General features: G+C 38.8%; 1 protein-coding gene across 8 annotated transcripts in view; it reads left to right on the top strand.

Moving 5' to 3' along the window:
- Window positions 1–20,175, top strand: part of LOC108069347 (protein qui-1) — a 39,176-nt gene that overhangs the window by 2,919 nt on the left and 16,082 nt on the right. For all 8 annotated transcript variants that reach the window (XM_070211919.1, XM_070211918.1, XM_070211912.1 and 5 more), the window contains 5 exons: window positions 12,488–13,009; window positions 13,468–13,775; window positions 14,215–14,390; window positions 14,457–14,601; window positions 15,100–15,265. In XM_070211919.1, the coding sequence (XP_070068020.1) occupies window positions 12,815–13,009; window positions 13,468–13,775; window positions 14,215–14,390; window positions 14,457–14,601; window positions 15,100–15,265 (990 nt within the window). In that variant the 5' untranslated portion in view covers window positions 12,488–12,814. The remainder of the gene's footprint in view (window positions 1–12,487; window positions 13,010–13,467; window positions 13,776–14,214; window positions 14,391–14,456; window positions 14,602–15,099; window positions 15,266–20,175) is intronic.

The raw sequence follows: 20,175 nt of genomic DNA, 5'->3' as shown, positions 1-20,175 counted from the left end.
AGTCGAATGTGCAGGTCATGTAATCAGCAAAAGTGAGACAAATTCTTGTTGGGCAAAACAGATTTTCTTCTTAGTTTCATAATCGATTTAGTAAGGAGCTTAGCAAACAGTTAGATAAGTGAAAAACTATTTTGCTTTGAAATTATCCAAGCTCAAGAAAGTGAATTAGCAGCATCTCCAAAATGTTTCATTTTATTCATGGCGTATGCGTAATTTTGTTTCGCTGATGCTGTCTCTGAGCTCTATATAAACATAAAAACTTGTTTATATTTGCTGCAGCAAATCGTATGTACACACATCCCAAATCCTGCACGCTCACATTATTCGAAAGACATAAAACCTGAGAGCGAACAAAAACAATGAATTGCAAAAGAACGGCAACAAACAAATGCAGAACGCCCGATTTTAATGGCTCTCAAATTTTATATTTATTGAAACTATAAAAAGTTTATAGCTGTTGCACTTCACCCATGCCATTTCCACGGTAGGGATAATCTTATTTGGGTCAAACCAAACCGGATAGCGATCGCCAGACTTGTGTAAGTCAATTTTACAGCCAATCCATGGGTCCGTGAAAATATATATTAATTTTGCTCCAGACTTGGCACCTTTTTATTGCATCCGTTTCGTTCTTTGTTCTGCGAATGGGCCGCGAAAGATATTCTGAGTGCTAGTGTAAACATTTGGGGGAAAATCCGAATTGAGAAAATGTAGTTCAAGTCAATTTTGCTACTTGCCAAAAAAGAAAACGATTTAGACAGAAAGACAAAGAGTTATAAACTGAATCGTGAGAATTACGGGCAATAATTTAAAAACAATATATAGTACAGCTTATGCCAGACTATTTCAGCGGGGAAATATATTTACTTTTCCCCACTACATATGTGTAGTGAGAGGAATTATTTATGGTTTCAGTCTTAGCAGAAATTTAATGAAACCCTTAAAGCTGAACAGGAATGGGTAAATTATGCCCAAAATGCGTAACTTTATCGTAAATTTGAAACATTAAACGTTATTCCCAGCTAAATTAATCAGCAACCCCGTTACCTTTTGTGCCTGGTTCAATTAGGTAAAGTGCGGTGTGTTTTTGTTGGCCGTGGAAAAGGTTCTGCGCCAACCTGGCGTATGAGTAATGCGCGTGCAAAGCATTTATCTGCCAAACACACTTTAGATGCAAAGTGAGCGCTTAAAACTTTAACCGAATGTGCTGGGTGCGCCGGCCGCCAAGGACGAAGGACAGAGTGCGAGTCCTGTCCTGTCCTTCAGTGGAAACTGTCAGGATAACCGTCGTGACGGGCGGGTGAAGTGCTATAAATCAACACTCGAACCACTTAATAAGACCGACCAACGCTACCCGAAACACTCACCTCTGCCCGGAAAATGCACACACTCGATCCTGGCTTTTACACAATGTTTTTTTCGCATTCCTCGCATTTTTCTAGGGCTTCCCCGCGTTTTTCACCGCCTCGAGAAAAGCGTGAAATGAATTATGGCAACGAAAACAATAAGAAATATGCGGAGAGCAGCGAAGAGCAGCTGGAAACAGGAAAAGTGAACGGAGAAGTGTATAGAAATAGAATTATTAACCAATTCGAACAGCTAGCAATGTAAAAGAAAATAATTCATGAATTTTGCATTCTGCATTTTAAATTTAATTTCAATTGAAGGGACTGCAAAGATGTTTAAAAAGAAAACTCACATTTTAAATAAATATAAAAAGTAATTAATTTGAAAAATAAACTAAAAAGTTAAAATTTTTGGTCAACAATGCTAAGACTATTTATAATATTTTTAGTTCAAATACAGAATTACTTTAGTTGAATATAAACCAAGAGATTTGAGGGGGCAGGACTTAAAATAATAAATTATTGTGATAATATATAAAAAAAACCGATTTTGAAAATATTTGTTTATATTTCAAAATACAAGTGATATTAATTTTTTGATTGTTTTTCTCTCTGCATATGATGGAGGATCCTTAGTTGGCTGTTGAAATATTCATGGGCGTGGCAACGGAATGTTTTCGTCACGCGCTTTAATTGCCACGCCTGTCTGGCCAGCAGATGTGGGCGGAATGCGGGGGCGTGGCCGGGCCGCCCCTTCACTGTTTTGATTTTCCGCTAGCAAAATATATTCCTCTTTTTTTTTGCGACCGCATCTGTTTAGCATAAAGCAATCGCGAATTAGCCATAATTTGTTCCCAACTTATTCTGTGTGCTACGCTTATCGCCGTCAAAATAAAAGCTCATTAATGCGGCATTCGGAAGATTTTAAATATTTGCCCAGCATTTTGTTATTACCATTTTCCACACGACGTCGCCGCTGTGCCCCCCGCCCCCAGCCATGCCCCCTCTTTCATACCCCATACCCCTTATTTAAATGGTCGTTGTATTATGCATGCCTGTGTGTTTGCATGTGTGTCTGTTTGCTTTTGCGGGTGTCTGTGGGTGCCTCGATTTTAATTAAATATGAAATGCGCTTGCCTTCGCCGGTCTCCGCTGGGCACAGCTGGAAATGGATACACAAAAATCAAACAAACAATCTAGCTAACATTTTACGAAGAATTGCGAGTGCTCTACAAAATTATACCAAATGTATAATTAATTTATTCTAATTTTAAGCCTAAATGCAATGAATAAAATTGAAAAAGAAAATATAACAAAATAACATACAAGCCAAGATAATTATAAAAACGATAGAGAACGACTATCAGAAAAATTTCTTTTATTTTTTGATAGGTAATAATAATCACACACTCATGGGTATAATAATAGCATTGTTTGTATTACATATTTGTTTTATGCAGAAAATCACTATTAAAAGCTCACCAAACGATAATAAAATGTAAATACGCTTGACATAATACATGGATTAAATTCTAGTTAAACTTCTTTAGCTTTAAGCAATATCTGAAGCCGAACCATTTAAATTATTAATTTCACTCGTATTTTTACCCCTTTCTCGTTATTCAAGGAATTTTTAAGTAAGTTTCTGGGACCCACCCATTCACCCATCCCATACAGATACTTTTCAATTAAATGATTCAGTTAAAAGGCTTAAAAGTGTCACGCCCGTTGGTATTTTACTTCCGTTTCCGTCTTGTTTCCTTTGCCCCAATTTCCGCTGCATCCGTCAACTTAGAACGAAGTGAAAAGTGGAAGCCGGCAAAGGTAGAAGCATGAGAACTTGTCATCGGGGCATTAGTCACTGCCACAGTTGGCGCGCATACCCCATTGATTCCATTCGAAGGAAAACAGGGTTCGAATAGCTTGTTTGAATGGTATGGCAGATCCCAATCAGACTTAGTCACGCTCTCTGTAACAATTTTCTGGCTTGCTCACATTGTCGATCGGGCAGAGAGCAATTGTCAATGAGCTTTTATATAAGTTTGTATAAGTTGTTCGAGGGAATCCGCTTTGAGGGAAACTTAAGGGGAAACAAACTGAAATACATAAAGTCCATCAAACATTTGTACGGTCTCTGTTTGCAATTACTTTGTACAGACACTTAGAAAAATATTGAATTGCTATTTTAAATTTGTCTGTAAATATTTATAAATGCATTCAAAGTTCTCTTCTTAACAATAAAATTATATTTTTTTAATGATCATTTAAAAATAAGAAGAGAGAATTTGTAATGTATCAAAGTTGTGCAAAATTCCAGAAATAAAAGCTCCGTGAACTAATTTTTCTTGGTCAAAAATCGTAATAGCTTGTGCTAAATAAATGACTTTTCCGCGATTTCTGAGCACTTTTCGTGACCGACTGCGTGGAGTGTGAAAACGGAAAAGCAGCTTATAAATAAGAGCTGTTGCATGCGTTTTCGACGTGGAATCCATTTGCGGGCCGCGCTGTCGCCTTCTGGTTACTGGTTGATGGTAGCTGGTTGCTGGTTGCTGCTCTCAACCCAATCTGCACCACTTGTTTATTGGCGTTTAATGAATGTTGGCACTTGGCGTGCACCAGCCACATCCCTAGCAACTGGCTGAAAACTGCATCCACGGCCACGAATACGGCTACAACAATGCCGCCGAAAGAGACCGGGCAACGAAATGAAACGCAACGAAGCCAAACGAGCCGGGAAAGCCTTGGGAAAAACCCTCCGGTAAAACCAATTTGCTGCTGAAGGCCGTAGACCGCAGGAGAGGCGTGTTGTTGCCCGGCTTTTAGGTCAACTTCTGCACTATGCATGCAAATCTGTTTGCAGCGCCCGTATCCAGTCAGCAACAAAACATCGCAATCACACTCGAAATTAAACGTATCATTTTTAAAGGAAATTTTAAAATCTGCATAAAAAAATGTTTAATTTAATTCTATAAATCACTAAAAACAGATCTTCTTAAACATCCTACCAACCAAATAATACGTTTGACAAAAATGTCTTAACCTTCTCTTTCTTCAAGTGTAGTGATGAGGGCACGAGAATTGACTTTTCCTTGGCATAAACTTTTTTTTACATTTTATGGGCAATAAGACAAGCACTGCGACGAGTGGTCTTCCCCCTTTAAGTTAACCCTCTTCCGCAAACAGAATAAACAAAGAGTTTAAATGGAAATGGAAATTAAATTTTCCTGGGCGCCAAGAAAGTTTCGTCAGCTTAATTTAGCTAATGAAAAGCGCAAAATGTTGTCTCAATAGCGCAATGTTCACTGTGCCGCACAAGTGGAAAAGTGGGTAATTGAGTGGCGGATAAAGTTTCTTAGCTTAAAATGCCACAATTGATGAACCTACAACTCACGATTTTTCGTGTTCATATCTGTCTGTTCCAGGATTTCAGACCAGCAACGTGGCAAATCAATAATTTTGAATTATCCATTCGGGCCGGCCCGCTTTTCCGGTTCTGTCTGCTGGTGGCCTAATTGGAGCACATACACATTTCCATGAAAATGATTTGTGATTTGTGATTTCTGCCGATAAGTGGGTGAGTGCTCGCTGGGGAATTGAATGAAGAGGGGTTGGGAATTGCGGGGATTGCAGACATCACGGCATACACGTAGCACGCATCATTAACTTGAAAGCTGCTTATCATATTTGCTCATTGTACAATTACGCGTGGTATTCCAATGGCAGCAGCCTCCCTCCACCAAAGTCCCCAGAAAATAAAAGCACCCACAATCGCGCCCGGAATTTCCCATTTCAAATGGTAGACATTGTGGTTCCACTCAAAAGATGAGCTCTAGGTTGCTCCTAACCGCATTAGTTATTTAATATTCTTTTTTCTGAAACCACTTTAAAAAGTTCCTGAAATCTTTAAAGCTTGTATTTTCACAAGATTTTGTTTACTGAATTTCCTTGGAAGCACTTAAAAATACTGATTTCCCACTAACGGTTTGCATTCGAATAGCTTTAAATAAAACTCGTCAGAATCTGTGAAACTTTTTCATTGCCCATGAGTAGACACCCACATTTTTTTAATGGGTGGTTTAAAGAATTTTACCCCATAACCTAGCAGTAAAAATATTATATTAAAGACTTTAAAGGGTTTTTGAAATGTATTGAATAACATTTTTCTTATTGGCATCTTTTTATTAGGTTTTGCATTCCTGTAGTCCTTTATGAAACTCCCTAGCTTTTAGGATCGGTTTATCCTTGAATTCCATAAAGTTGTACTACTTATTAGTTTTCTTTGTTTTGTTGACCCAAAAATCTTCTTTAACTTCATCCAAAATAATATTTAGCTTGGGTAAATCAGTTTGTTTAACCATTCACTTAAGAAATAACATCAAATAGTATAAGTATTCTAGGGCCCTCTTCAAAGTACTTGGGACACCTGACACCTGCCACTCTTTTCGACTTTCCCATCAGTCGCATTGAGAATTCCCAGGGCCTTACACAACGTCTTGCACAGCGCCAAAGTAAATCCTTAAATAATTAAATACGAAATGGCGGGCAAGGATTTTCACCCCTTTCTCAACTTATCAGAGGCGAAATTCTTGCCATAATAATGTGTAAATAGAATCAAAATTGTTGACTCTGGCCGGGCTAAGTTTGCCGAAATTGAAAGGGGGAAAAAGAGAGCCATTTGTGCAAAATGTTAAGACTACAATAAGTTAACGCACACACACGCACAGGCAATACAGCCAGCGAACAGAAAGACAGACATAAAAAAGGAAATTCATTGACATGAAATTCGGGGAGCATTTTACGTGACAATGCCATGAAATCGAATTTGCCAAGCGACCGGAAATGCGCACAGCCGTGTGTATCTGTGTATGTGAGTGTGTTTAAGCGTGAGTCCCGCAGACAGACAAAGGGGGGCGGGCCAGGGGGCGGGGCCAGCCTGCCACTGCTGTCGACATGTCTTCTGATTTATGCCGCACTTTCCATAAGTTTTCCATGTTTTAGGCCGACTCGCTACCCTTGATTTGCCTGCGCCCGCTCAATGTATTCAGCCATGAATTGCGTGAGCTGCCTGTGCAGGCTTATTTACTTTTGCCAGTCAGCGCTGCAGACTGCGGCATTTATTGGCCAAATCTGGCTATTTTTAAACGGCCCAAGACGGAAGCTGTTGCATTTTTTATGAGACATAGCTTTAATATTACTTTTCTTAAACATGGTCACAAAATTCTATATCTTAAATACCCTCTGGTTTTAGTGTATGGAGTTTATTGGATTAGCAATCAACCAATTTATCGGCAAATTTATTTTGTGCTGTAAGTTTGAGAAATTATGACTAATATTTCTCTACAGACAAAATCTAAAACTGAAGCGTTCTGTTGTGCTTTCGTTTCTTTAAGTTGAATCAGTAAGTTTAGAAAATGCATTCAAAATCTTAAAAATAACAAATGGCATTAAAACAATATTTAACAAACAAGAGGGTGTATAATACCTAAAAGTATAAAATGAAAAACCAAATGTTACTTTATACTTTCTCAAGTAAATTGTTTCTTTTACAAAGAAAATTTCTGAACTTTTCGCTAAACTTCTTTCATAATATATGCCCCCCTTTAAGCTACAGTTGCTATTTTTCGATCTTTAGTTGCCAGCCCTGTTGCCACCCCCCAAAAGTTAAAAGGGCTGTGGGCGGTGGGGCCAAAGACAAAGACCCAGAAGAGACGACAAGTGGGCTCCGAATGAAAGACACACTTGGAATTGTTTTTGCATTTCTTTTTCCCGCTCTCCTTTGGCAGGCTCTTTGCTACCTGCTCGGCATAAATAAAATGCGGGCCCGGCAGCAGCTGCTTTTGAAAATTTGAAAGTGGGCAATGTGGCGATGACCTTCAGGTAAGGTAGGCTGAGCACAAAATTGTCAAAGAACAGGCCTGAAAATTAAAAGCCCCAGGCGAACGGAGCACAATTGGTTCTGCCTCGTCAAGTTGTGGGATTGAAAAGGGTTTTCGAGTCAAGGGCCATCGAAGCCCCGCAGAATTGACTTCATCGCGTGCAGAAAAGAGTCCTGACCATCCAAATTCAGGATGTGCAATCGTGTTCCCTTCATAAATCAAAGAACGATTCAATGCAAATTGCTTGCTCACTGCCTAATGCGTGCGAGCACGTAGCTGATTACAGGAAGCAGGCCAGAATCGAACGATGGCAATTGGGAGCCGGGGCAACGGTTAAGACCCGAAATTGCTCAATTTTCACGCTGGACCAATAACAGAAAGTAAGGAGAACAGAAGCGAGCCGAATCAATTGTCCCGCGACGAGACTGGGAAGGGGAAGCGTTCGGCAAATGGCAGCTCATTTTGTATTTATCAAAGGGACCGATGGGGAGGCAGGAGCCACGTCTGGCCTGATGGCGGCATAAACTTTTATTTCAATGAGAGCCATGAGAAATTCCGCTGTACTCTGGTCGAAATGGTGGAGTTCTAGCCGTCAACCTAAACTTATTATGGGAAAAATCCAATATAATCCAGTATAACTGTTAAATTTGAGTTTATCTTAAAAATGTAGCGTGAAATAAAAATCCAAATGATCTTACCTGCGACTTTTATGATTAAGTTGTATTTAGAAATGCGAAAAACTCAGGAGAAAGTTTATGAAAAATTCAAAACTTACATTTCCTAAGAGAAAATAAAACTATAATGACTCTATAAATATATATAATATAATTATTTAAAGTGGGTTCAAAATATTTAATACCAAATTACTCATACGTACTGTAGAAAAATGGTATATTAAAGCTCTACTGGAAATGTAAGCCAGAATCAGCTTACATCACCCACTGTACAGTTCCCCAGTCTCAGCTGTGCTGAAAAAAACCGACTCAATACCCATACACACACGCATATTTGCTTACTTTCTCTCGCTTTCTCGCTATTTCCGCTGCACGAGACAGGAGACAGGAGGCAGGAGAAAGGCGAAAAGGAGGAGCAAGTTTTGTGGCATACTTTTCGACATAGGCAGAGCCTCTCCTTGGCATACAAATGCAGGTAATAACGGCTGGGAAAACCTTCTGCTCGCTGGCATTTGCAAATGAAAGGAGGCGACTGTTCTAATTTTGGGCTACCTGTTGTTATTTTGCTTTCTCTTAAATATTTATACAAAAAATGAGCAGCTAAGCGGGCCAACACACACATACAGTGCAGCGGATTTATTATTAATGCCTCCCATACGTTTCGGGACAGCCCGTTCCGTGTTTTGTTTCTTCTGAATTTGCTGACTTTGCCCGACTCTTCGCCCAAGGCCTTTTCTGGGCGTTTTTCCCCTGCCGTCGCTTTTCCCGGCTCGGTTTTGCTCCTGCCTGTTGCGGCCTTTAGCTTATTATCCATTTATTTATTTATTTATGTCCAGCGCGTCAGTGCCAATATTTTATTTTCATTTTAGTTTGCGGATGCTGGGCCGACCACTCATTCGATTGTGCAAATCACCAAGGGCCAGAGGTTTAGGCCATTTGGTCGCCGAGCTTGGATCCATTAATAAAGTTGGCAAGAAAATATGCTCATATCCAGTCCAGATTGGCTCGATAACGCCTTTATTGAATTACGAATGGCATATGTAGTCAGCACTGTTGTGATTGGCACTTAAATGTTTTCCGTAAATATTTGCTTGAGACAAGTAATAAATGTATTTAAATAAATGTGAATTCAATAAAGTGCTATTGGGGATGGTAATCTTGAATTTACTTAAAGTGCTATTCAAATGCTATTCAAAGCCTCTAAGCAACTAAATAACATTTGTATAAATTGGTACTTAATAGCTTTTGAATATGCATAGGTATCTATAAAACTAAGAGAGTCAGTATACTTTTTATAGCCTTCTCTTTTACTGTAATAAATTATTCTCAGTTAAATATCAGGATAATTATTCCACGAAATACTTGACCTTTTCTTTGTGCAGCTATTATGCCACCACTTACACTTTTTAATTTCATTTTAACTTTTTGTATGCAAATGTCAAGTGCAAAACTAAAACTCAGTTCCATTAAAAACCAAACTTTAGTTATTAAATCGCTTTAAATTAGAGAAAACGTGCCCTTAGTGACAAAGATTCGCAAACATATTAAACTTATGTAGTATTCCCCCCTAAGAGGAATTTGGAATTTAATAGAAATGCGTCACCTCACATACTTTATTAAGAATTCAGTAACTGTTTATGTACAATGTATCGATTACCTGGAAAATGCAAGAAGAATGCATATTGCATGTTTTCCAGCAATACAAAACCTGCTTCATTTCAAACGCCGGAGGACAGCAGGCGCTGAAAGGTTGCTCTATGCTGCTTAATATTTAACAAGATATCGATGGCATCGACAGCTCGCTCTGGGCATTCCTTGTTCAATGCAATAGAGTTGGCCCCTCCACTAATGGTGGCCATTTGACACCCACAGTAGCCACGTTATCCATGACACAACGGCCCAATAGAAGAGTAATAGCACCGCCAACGCAAGGAGAAATTGTGTTTGCCTATAGCCATTAATATCCCCCACCCAACACACCGATAAACGCCGAACTCCACTGCTCCACAGCCCCAAGGACATTTTGTTATTTGACAGTTTTGACGAAACGCTGGCCTAAAACGTCGGAAATTGACTAATAATGGGGTTAATCGCCAATAACGATCATTCCGAGGCACGGTAAATTGTCTGTTAAGCATGAATGCAAGGAACTAGCTATTACGAGTACACATGTGTTGAAGTGTGTTATTACTCTTATTTACACAGTATTTGTATAGCCAAAGGGTAGATATAGGACATAAAAAAAAGTAACTTCAAAGTGCAAGCATGTCGGTATTTAATATACATAAAAAACAAGAAAGGAAGCTACCTTCGGCCAGCCGAAGCTTATATACCCTTGTAGATAAAAGAATACTCACTCGGTGCAGTTCCAGGGATTCCAGATTCAGCGTTTCGATTTATTTCAATTTTGTTTTTAAGTAGTCAAGAATCAAAACGCCTACTTCCTACAAAGTTACAATGAATTTTCTTATATTTGATTGGGAGCCTTAAGATATAGTGGTCCGATCCGGCTGGCTCCGACATATGTACTACCTGCAATAGAAAGAAGACCTTCGGGAAAGTTTCATCGCGATAGCTTTAAAACTGAGAGACTAGTTCGCATAGAAACGGACAGACGGACAGACGGACAGACGGACAGACGGACATGGCTAGATAGACTCGGCTATTGGTGCTGATCAAGAATATATATACTTTATGTGGTCGGAAACGTCTCCTTCACTGCGTTGCAAACATCTGACTGAAATTATAATACCCTCTACAAGGGTATAATAAAGTCAATATCAATTAAAAGTAAACTAAAACGTAACGATTTTAAAAAAGGGGAAAATAATTTTAATCATATCAGTTTCATTTTTTTAATATTAAGCATTTAGCTAAATAATTTGGGTGTATTTTTTTACATAATTTTTATAATAAATGATATTAATATAAATAATTTTCCATATTATTATATATCATATTGTGAATAATACCAAATAAATAATATTAATTTTTAAACAACTTAATTAAGACATAATCGCCCGAATAATATATGTCACAAGCATATTGATAATAATGTTTTTCCTATTGTTTTAAGCGCATTAACGCCATAATAATTTTTCCAACTATTTGTTGCATGAAATTTCACAAAAGCGAGCGCAAACCATGGGTAGAACTTTTAGCATATTTGATATTAATAATTTTTTACCATAATTCCCAATTTGCACATTAAAGACGTAATTATTAAGCCAAATATGGCTTTATTCTTCCATTACTTTCACTGAAATGCCAACGAGTTTTTGGTTAGTCTAGACCTATCAGATTTCCAATTATAATTATGAGTCGTAAAAATGTGGCAAAGCTTTATGTTCTGTTGTTATCCAGCAAAACTGAGACATCATTAATTAATGTTGTCAAGCTTACTGTTTTTAATGGGTTTTCACCTCACTTTGAGCATATTAAAGACTTTATTATTCATAAATATTATTAGTTGTCATCGCAGTGAATATCTAAACGGAAGTAAACGTATTGAACCAATACTCTAAGCGGATATCTGATTGTCGTTGCCCTGGTTTAACGTCTTTTTGTCGGCGGTCAGCTAAAATGGGTCTTGCACTTGTCCAGGTCGTATAATTTTCACATCGTTGAGAACGCTTTGACTGGCCTGTCGGGGGGTGGGTGGCTGAGTCGCTCATTAAGCTTAATTCGTCGGGAATCAAATATTTAAGAGATAACCCAGATTGAGACAGGCAACACGTGTGAGTGTGTGCTGCGAAGGCTGATTGAAACCGACACCCAGGCCACTTGCACCTCGGGACGGAGGAATATAAAATGGCAGGACGAGGCGGAGGAAACGCAGGACCACGCCATGTCCTGTCCTCCGCCGCTGTCCTAACGAGCAATTTAGCCAACTCATTGAAGCGGAATTAATGGCAATCGATTTTGTTTGGCGGTCGGCAGACAGAACCGTACGAGGCGAGGAGGAAGGGTCTTCATTAGTGGCGGAATGGCAGCAGGATTCCGACAGGACATGCCCCACTGGCCCCTTTCAAGTCCGTGTTTGTCTTAAAGCCAGCATTCGCCCGCATTCTTAATTATTTTTAATCGTTTAAGGAATAGTTACACCATTTTGCGGGTGCCTGTCTTAAAAAGCTAGTAACCAAGACTATATTTATTAAATATTTTCATTTTATAGTATTTTAAACAGGCTATTTCCTGTTCCCTAAAATTATTTGATTTTAAAAATGTATTCATTAAAATAAAATTAAGTAACTAAAACTTAACTTTAACACTCTTTAAGAGCTTCCTTCCCACTTTAACTTATAATTTAGGGCCAAACTTCCGTCCCTTCTTGGAATCGCCAACAATATTTTGCCCAAATGTTTCAATCAGCAGCTCAGTCAAATGTTAACACTTGCTGACTTGTCCAACTTGTGCGCTTCCCCCTTTTTTCCACAATGAGTGTATATGGTATATATATGGACTTATCCCTTGCTTGATCATGGAAGGAAACTTTTGCTGTCTCGCGTGGCTTCGTTTTTTATTTCGTTTGGGGCTATGCAAAAAGTTTGCCATAAATACAATTTTTGCTCTTTTCAATTTTTATTCGCAGCTGAATCGAGGAGGATAAACTTTTGGCCCGCTATGCCCAGGAATCGTGCGGTTGCGAGGAGCGCGGCTGTAGATATAGATTCAGAAACAGATTCAGATACGGATACAAATTTATTGGGCGCTCGCGTTGAACATGTGCCAAAGCTGCGGGCTGCTCGGAGCTGACTCTGGTAAAACCGCGACGAGGGCGACGATGCTGCTTGATTTTGGCCAACTTAAATAAACAGGCGAGGCGAAGCGAAAGCAGACCACCCACTCAATCACAGACACAGCCGCAGAAAAACAAACAAATAAACTAGGCAAAAACCAGCTCCTCGCCTGTCCCAAAATGGCCGCGCCCATCGACGAGAGCGTGCTGAATGCACTGAGGGGCGTGACCTCCGCCCACACCCGCCTCCCCAAGCCGCTGCTCATCAAGATCTACGTGGCCAGCCTGAAGCAGGAGTTCAACCAGGAGCGCCGCATGCTCCTCGAGCTGGTGGGTCCCGAGCTGCAGTCCCTCTACGACGACCGACAAATCGAGGTGGGTGGAAAATCTGCTTGAGAATAATTCGAAATAATAAAGAGAAAAAGTGTTTTTAAGGAGCGAAATTATCATAATTTGGTCCATGTTTCACATTTAAAATTGTACAATGAGATTCTTGATTAGATGATCCTTTTAATGTGAAATAAAAGATTTTCTTAAGTGACAATGTCAATATTCCTATTATTATCTTTTAATATTTTAAGAAGCTTTCTAACGAGATATCGCATTATATTTAACACAGTTTTCTTAACATTAAAATTCAAGAGAAATTAGTTAAAATATAATAATTATTAAAAAAAAAACAAATTTAATCTAATTTGAAATTTTTGAGAACAATTTATCTTTAATCAAAGACCACTAGGAATCGAATTTTAGGAATACGTTACATATAATGTATATTTATAACTTTTAAACTGTTATTATATATATCTTATAATATCTTGCCTTTTCTGCAGCTCGAATTCGTGGACATGCACTTTGGCACCGGCGACCTGGAGATCAACCAGTTGGAGCGGGATCCCTATATGATCGATGACTATCTGCACGAGATCGACACCTGCCACGCCCACACGAAGAGTGTCTTCTTTATGGTGCTCGTGGGCGATGGCATCGGTCGTCAGCTTCTGCCCACGAAAATGGACGAGGACATCTTCTCCGCCATTCTGGCCGATCATCAGACCACAGCAGACCATGAGGCATCATTGGTTAAGTGGTACGAAAAAGATGAATCTCAGGCGAAGCGACAGCTCAAGCAGGATTATCGGTGAGTTGAAAATACTGATTTTTAACCATCATAAATTTTATTCAAATTGTTCTAATAGTGAAAAGAAATATATGAAAACATAGTTCCACATGTCCCCTAAAATAAGTTACGCCAATTTGGCTTTGGAGGTTTTTTTTTTGTTCGTAAGCTGTAATCCGAAATGCAAACTGCAAGCGAAATAGTTATGGACAAAGTTTGCCAATATTTGTCAAAGTTCCGTTTCCGTTCCATTGTCCCATGTTTGACTGAAATTATCCATGTGCCACTTTCGCTTTGTTTGGCAACTCAATTGGAGCTGAACTTTGGCAAATATTTGGATGGGGCGGCAACGGGATGGCTGTGGCAGAGCAAATATGGAAATGCCAACACTTGATTCGACATCGGCAGCTGGTATCTGTCCACCAGTTATTGATTAGCTTCGCTTTTTTTCGCATTCCAGGCTGATGGCCGTGGATGCCTGGCTGGCTGAGTCACAGCCAATGCAGAGATTCCTGGAAGGAGTCCTGCAATCTCTGGTCCAGGGAGCCAGTGCCGCAGGACGATCCGCGGATTTTGTAGAGCGGGTTCAGCAACTTCGACGCACGCAGATCGAAAGGGAGGTTTCGCAGGCCATGGGTAAGTCGTATTTTTACCATCAAACGAATTTATAATTTTGTCTTATTCATACATTTTTTTGATTAGCTCTTACTAGCGAGAAAATCCTGGCAGTTTTCCGAGAACGAGCCGCCCAGAGCAGCAAGCGGGATGTGGAGGCCGGGGAGCGGCTGCGGAAAATCAAGGACGAACTCACCATGAACCTCTCCACGGATAATCACACGACTCTGGTGTAAGTCTTCCAGAAAAAAACCTAGTTTAAACGAAAGTCCAGCATAGTAAGTTGTTAATTATTTCAGTGTGCAAACGGCACACTTGTTATATCGTATATTGCTTTTATAACTAAAAGAATTTAAATTAATAACAATCCATATTCTGAAAAAGTTTCAATTTGATAACTTTTAACCAACTACAACAAGGGAGAAAAACGCATTATGCAAAATGTATGCCAATTAAAACTTTAAACTCTTTTTTGCCAAGCCACATTTTTTTTAATAAAAAGAAATGTGAGATTAAAAAAGAGTTTATTAAAGTAATAAAAACATAAATAAATAAATATTGGAAATGTGTTATTTTTAATTCCACATTTTTAAATACATATAAATCAACACCTATTTTCTAATCACTATTCAGAACAACTGACTATTTTGGCCAACACCAATGTAATTAATGGCCTCCACAGATCTGTGATTATGATTGCTGGCTAATTAAGGCTATTACCAATTTACAGAGTACCTGGCAGTGCTGCCAGCGAGGCCATCGACCCGGACAACGAGGACCACGAGTCCTACTTGAGCAAGTTCAAGAACAAAGTCACCGACAAGCTGCGCCTGCTAATCGAGGCGCACATAACCAATGATCCCGACGTAATCAAGGGGAGGAAAAAGACTGTGCAGGTGAGTTGGCCAGCCAGCTGAGGTCATTAATACGGCAGACAGGTAACAAAACGCTGGGGGCCGCGAATTAAATTAAATGTGTTTCCTCGCAGCACTTTCCCCACTTCTGCAAACCGCTGACCGCTTATTTAATCAACAGCAATTCTGATTGTTATTTGTTGCTTGGCCGGCGGCTGAAACGAAGAATCATAAATTAATTCCAAGAATTGCCCCCAGACAAAGGTCGAGTAACAGGCCTTTATGATTTTGCGTTACCTTGTTTTTTATGCCGTTTTGTTGAGCTTTTCTTGGGCTTCTCCATTGTTTATGGTGTTCCGCATATTGGCCACGCCGCAAAGTCTCGTGTTCCTGGCTAATGGCGGTGTGTTAATTAAATGTTCGGCATGTGGCAGGTGAATTAAGGTTCAAAGGAGATAGGTTGGCATGGGAAAACTTGTTCAAACAATGAAAGTATAAAGTCTAGCCATTGAAATTTTAAGTTATAAAAAATGGCTCTTTTCAATATTAGTTTGAAAGATTTGCCCAACCATAAAGTTGTCATATGCAGAATAAACCAAAATGGAAAAATTAATAAAGCACAAGTCACTTTTAAGAAATGCCAAAGGAAAATGTTCAAATAACAACTAGTTAAAGATTCTCTTTATATCAGCTTTCCACCTGAAATATGTTCAGATTTTTGTTTGGCATTTGCAATTTCCAGGAAAATCCAACTAACATTGCTCGTGTGCATGTCCTTTTTATATACACAGCTGTCGTCAAAATAATAGCATTTTCGATTATTAAACTTAAGACAATTACAAAACATATTCTACATTTTTATTGAAAACAGTGATATTGAATTTCTACCTTTATCAGTATACTAAAAAATGGTTTTCCCTCACTTTCTTCCAAAATAACGATAATCTGTTCATTAATTAATTGTAGCTTTACCCAATTTCTCTTTTATTCCATTGAGCTCAAACATTTATTAATATTTTTTATATTAATAGATTACTGCTATTATTTTGCACACGGCTGTATGCGTGTATGTCTGTGAGTGCAATTGGATGCCCGAAAAAGTATGCTTTGCATATGACAGTTGTCGAAATTGAGTTTGAAAGAGATTTCCTGCAATAAAAACCAATTGAAATCGAGTTGGCCCAAAAACGGCAAATGTCTGAGGAAATCGTTTAGATCAAGGCTGCCGCTTCTCTCCGCTCCGCAGCTCATCCACTTGGATCGCCTTCCGTTCCAGTTGCGGTTTTCTGCATGGCCCTGCATTGCATAAGTTCACTCGCCGCCACTTTCCTTTCGCCCCCTTTTCCACGCTTTCCCCACTCCCACACGCCACCACCTCTTGTTGGCTTTTGTTGAAAGCATTTAACATTTCAGCTCGGTCGCAGCCGAAGGACGAGGCGTAATGCGAACTGGTCGCTGCCATTAGCGGGCGAATACGAGTGCTGCACTCGACAAATTTCCGTAGCCTACAAGTGGCATTAAAAACTAAACAAAAAACTATTTTAAAATTTTTTTTGAAAAATAAAAAATGTTTCTTTAAATTTTTTATAATTTCAACTCATCAAATAATAAATTATTATTTCCTATAATTTTACTAATTATAGTTTTTATAAATACCAATATATTTTTACCTTCGTTGATGATTTTTTGTTATTGCTCCTAAATGATTTTTAAGCCAATTATTTTTAATTAAATGGTTTCAAAATGCTTATAGTGTACCAGACCCGATTCCAAGTTACCAGTTGCCAACACACTGCTCAAAGCAGCAGCCTCGCCTTCGTCATTTTCCTTTCACGGCTGAGCTCCCCTTCGGCTGCAATCCCCCGCCCCCTTCATCACCGCCTCTGACATATTAACACACTTACACTTGGGCACAATGTAGCCACGCCCAGCCAGGTCGTCCCTTGTTTGCACTTAACGATGCAGCAACGTAAACTGCATTCAGGCCCGGTCAACATCCCATACCATTCACATTCCTTTTTCCCCACCGATGCGGATAAAAGTGTTGCAAAGGCGAAACCCAGCTGCTCCACCTGCTCCACCTCCTCCACGCTCTTTGACAAAATGTTGTGGCATTCGTTGCCGCAACCAAGAAATATGCAAAGTGTGCGGCCCCCACTACATCCATAATCCTCACCTGCAACACATGCAACACGTCGTATGAGCAACCCTTGAATGTGTGTGAAGCAGCTCTGGCACTCGCCTGAAATGAAATTAAAGCAACTCAAATGCCAACTAATTAAGCGACATCTGAGGTGGCTTTAAGAGGAGAGCGGCAAGGGACACACAGCTCCTGGTCGTATTGATTCGGTAGTCGTCTCGCCGAGAAGTGCATTACGCAGATGCTGTCAAATGAGATTTGCAAAGCAAAAGCCGCTTACTGGCAAAAAAATGGCATAAGAGACTCCGCCACAGACTCAGACTCAGAATCGGTCTGAGCATGAGATCCTGGCGAGGACAGGGCGACAACTTGTTAGTGGCAAACATGCCACTGCCAGGCAAAGTGACTGACACTCGCCAAAAATGAAGTTTAATATCCGAAATCATAAGTTTATAGTCGAAAAACAAAGTGCTGTCCTACACTATTTAGATTAAAATCTACAAAAATAATATCAATGAAAATGATAACAGATTTTAAAATTTTTAATCAATTTTCTGAACTTTTCAATCCTTTTCCTTATAAGAGGGCACATATTCGGTTTATTATTATTTTTCTTTCCTAAAAGTTTTTGCAATTGAACATATATTTTCCCCTGAAAAACCTATGTTAAAAACTATTCACTTTATTTCTAGAATATTTTTCTATCAAAATACGTCGGTAAAGCACATCTATAAATACCCAGAATTTCAAAGTTCACTTTATTTTTAATTTTGACCCCTTTTTATTGTTGGCACTCGGAGAGGGAACTGAGTTATATTATATAGAATATCTTGATATTTTTACCATTTAGTGAGTTTGTTTTTCCAAGTACAACCCACTCAAACACCTGCCCAGCAGGAGGGCGAAGGTGGGGGCAATGGCAAAGGCGAAGGCAAAGGTAAACAAAGTTACGTGGCAAACACGGTGAATGCCACTCACTGGCATTCAGGCTGATGGGGATACTGATGCTGATGACGTGGTCTCTTCTCGGCAACTGCCAACGGAAGTCGGCTACGACACTTGGCCATGCATGTGCGACTTTATTTTATTTACTAACATCTCCGAGGAGGTGTGAGTGGAGAAGGACCTCTTAGAGGTCACATCACAAACGGAAGCTGGTCCAAGATGAATGGCTGAAGGAGGTGGATGGAAATGACACCGGTCCTGGGATGTGGCTGTCGGTGGCAAATCCAATTACTGAATCAAACCCACTACCAGCTACCGGCTCAAAATCATTCAAAAATGTACACATTTCTATGCAAATGATTCTCATATATGCCCGCAATCAAAAATAATTGCATTTTCCGAGAAAAAATAACATGCTGACCTTGTTTAACAACTGGTCGCAACACTCGAATGATAATTCAAAACATATTTAACGCGTTTAATAATTATTTATGTACATGGCGATTTAACTTCTGAAATCCACTCATTAGTTGATATGTATGTATGTATCTATGTATGAATGAGTGAAAAAAATGGACTGCCAATTAAGCTGATTTAATTTGAAACCTGTCGCACCTGAAGTTATAATTGATAAGTGCAGATGGCATCACACGGCAATTAAACTTGGAATTAAATTTTCGTTGCTCACACTCAATTAAGGAATAATGTCAAATAATCTAAATGAAATTAATCGTATTTAAATGTAGCTCCTTAAGTTTAAGTAACCTTAATCTTAACCTTTATAATAATCAAATAAAAACACCTCTTAACGAGGTAAAAAACTAGTGACGATCGCACCTTCAACATACAAAAGTTCTGATATCAACATTTGTGACGAAAAATGATTACACTCGTCATTAAATAGACTTTCTAATATTTTCTCATTCGGCCCGCCCTAGCAAACTATTCCAGCCTTTTTCCCTTCACAGGCATTTTCTATTGCAGCGTGCCGAATGAGAAAATATTAGAAAGTCTATTTAATGACGAGTGTAATCATTTTTCGTCACAAATGTTGATATCAGAACTTTTGTATGTTGAAGGTGCGATCATCACTAGTTTTTTACCTCGTTAAGAGGTGTTTTTATTTGATATCAGAAGTTTTTGTTTGTTTACATTTGCTCTCATAGGAACTAAAATATACATTTAAATTTAAATTGGTCAATCATAATTTGTAAGCCATTGTATTTAAACAAATTAAGTTAAAAAGGCGTATAAGTATTTCAAAATACCTTTTAAACGAGGTATAGCACATGTCGGTACCTTTAGTAGTGTAGAACTTACAAACTAACGAAATTTAGCTATTTTTAGCTTTTTCCCGCTAAAGTAGCGGCTTTTTCCAAAAGTCGTAGAACAAAAGATTCCTATATGGAACTCTTAAGTGCAAATTTACTGATTCCATGACCCTAAAATACAGTTCGGATACCCTCCCACAAAATTCAATACTCAGGGAGCGTTAATTGTTCGAGCTGGCAAAAGTGGCTATTTTCGTATAAAAATAACTTTTAAACGTGACTTTTTACAGTAATGTGTTATATACCAAAATTCAAGGAATCTCAGGGGCTATACAGTTTAAGGTTTTAAAGAAAATCGTTACAGCCGTTTTTGAGAAAAATAAAAAAAAACTAAAAAAAAAGTTTTAAAAAATTGGCTTTTGTTCATATTTTTTTAATTATTACATTTACACAAATTGCATATAGAAGGCGTTTATAGCATTAAAAAATACCTTTCAAACGAGATGCAGCACAAGTCTGTAGCTTTAGTAGTATATAAGTTACGGATTTCCGAATTTTAGCTATTTTTAGCTGTTTTCCCGCTAAACTAGCGAGTT

This window comes from Drosophila takahashii, chromosome 2R (genome assembly GCF_030179915.1).
Source record: "Drosophila takahashii strain IR98-3 E-12201 chromosome 2R, DtakHiC1v2, whole genome shotgun sequence".
NCBI classification, from domain to species: Eukaryota; Metazoa; Arthropoda; class Insecta; order Diptera; family Drosophilidae; genus Drosophila; species Drosophila takahashii.
This window is presented reverse-complemented; position numbering and strand designations above follow the sequence as displayed.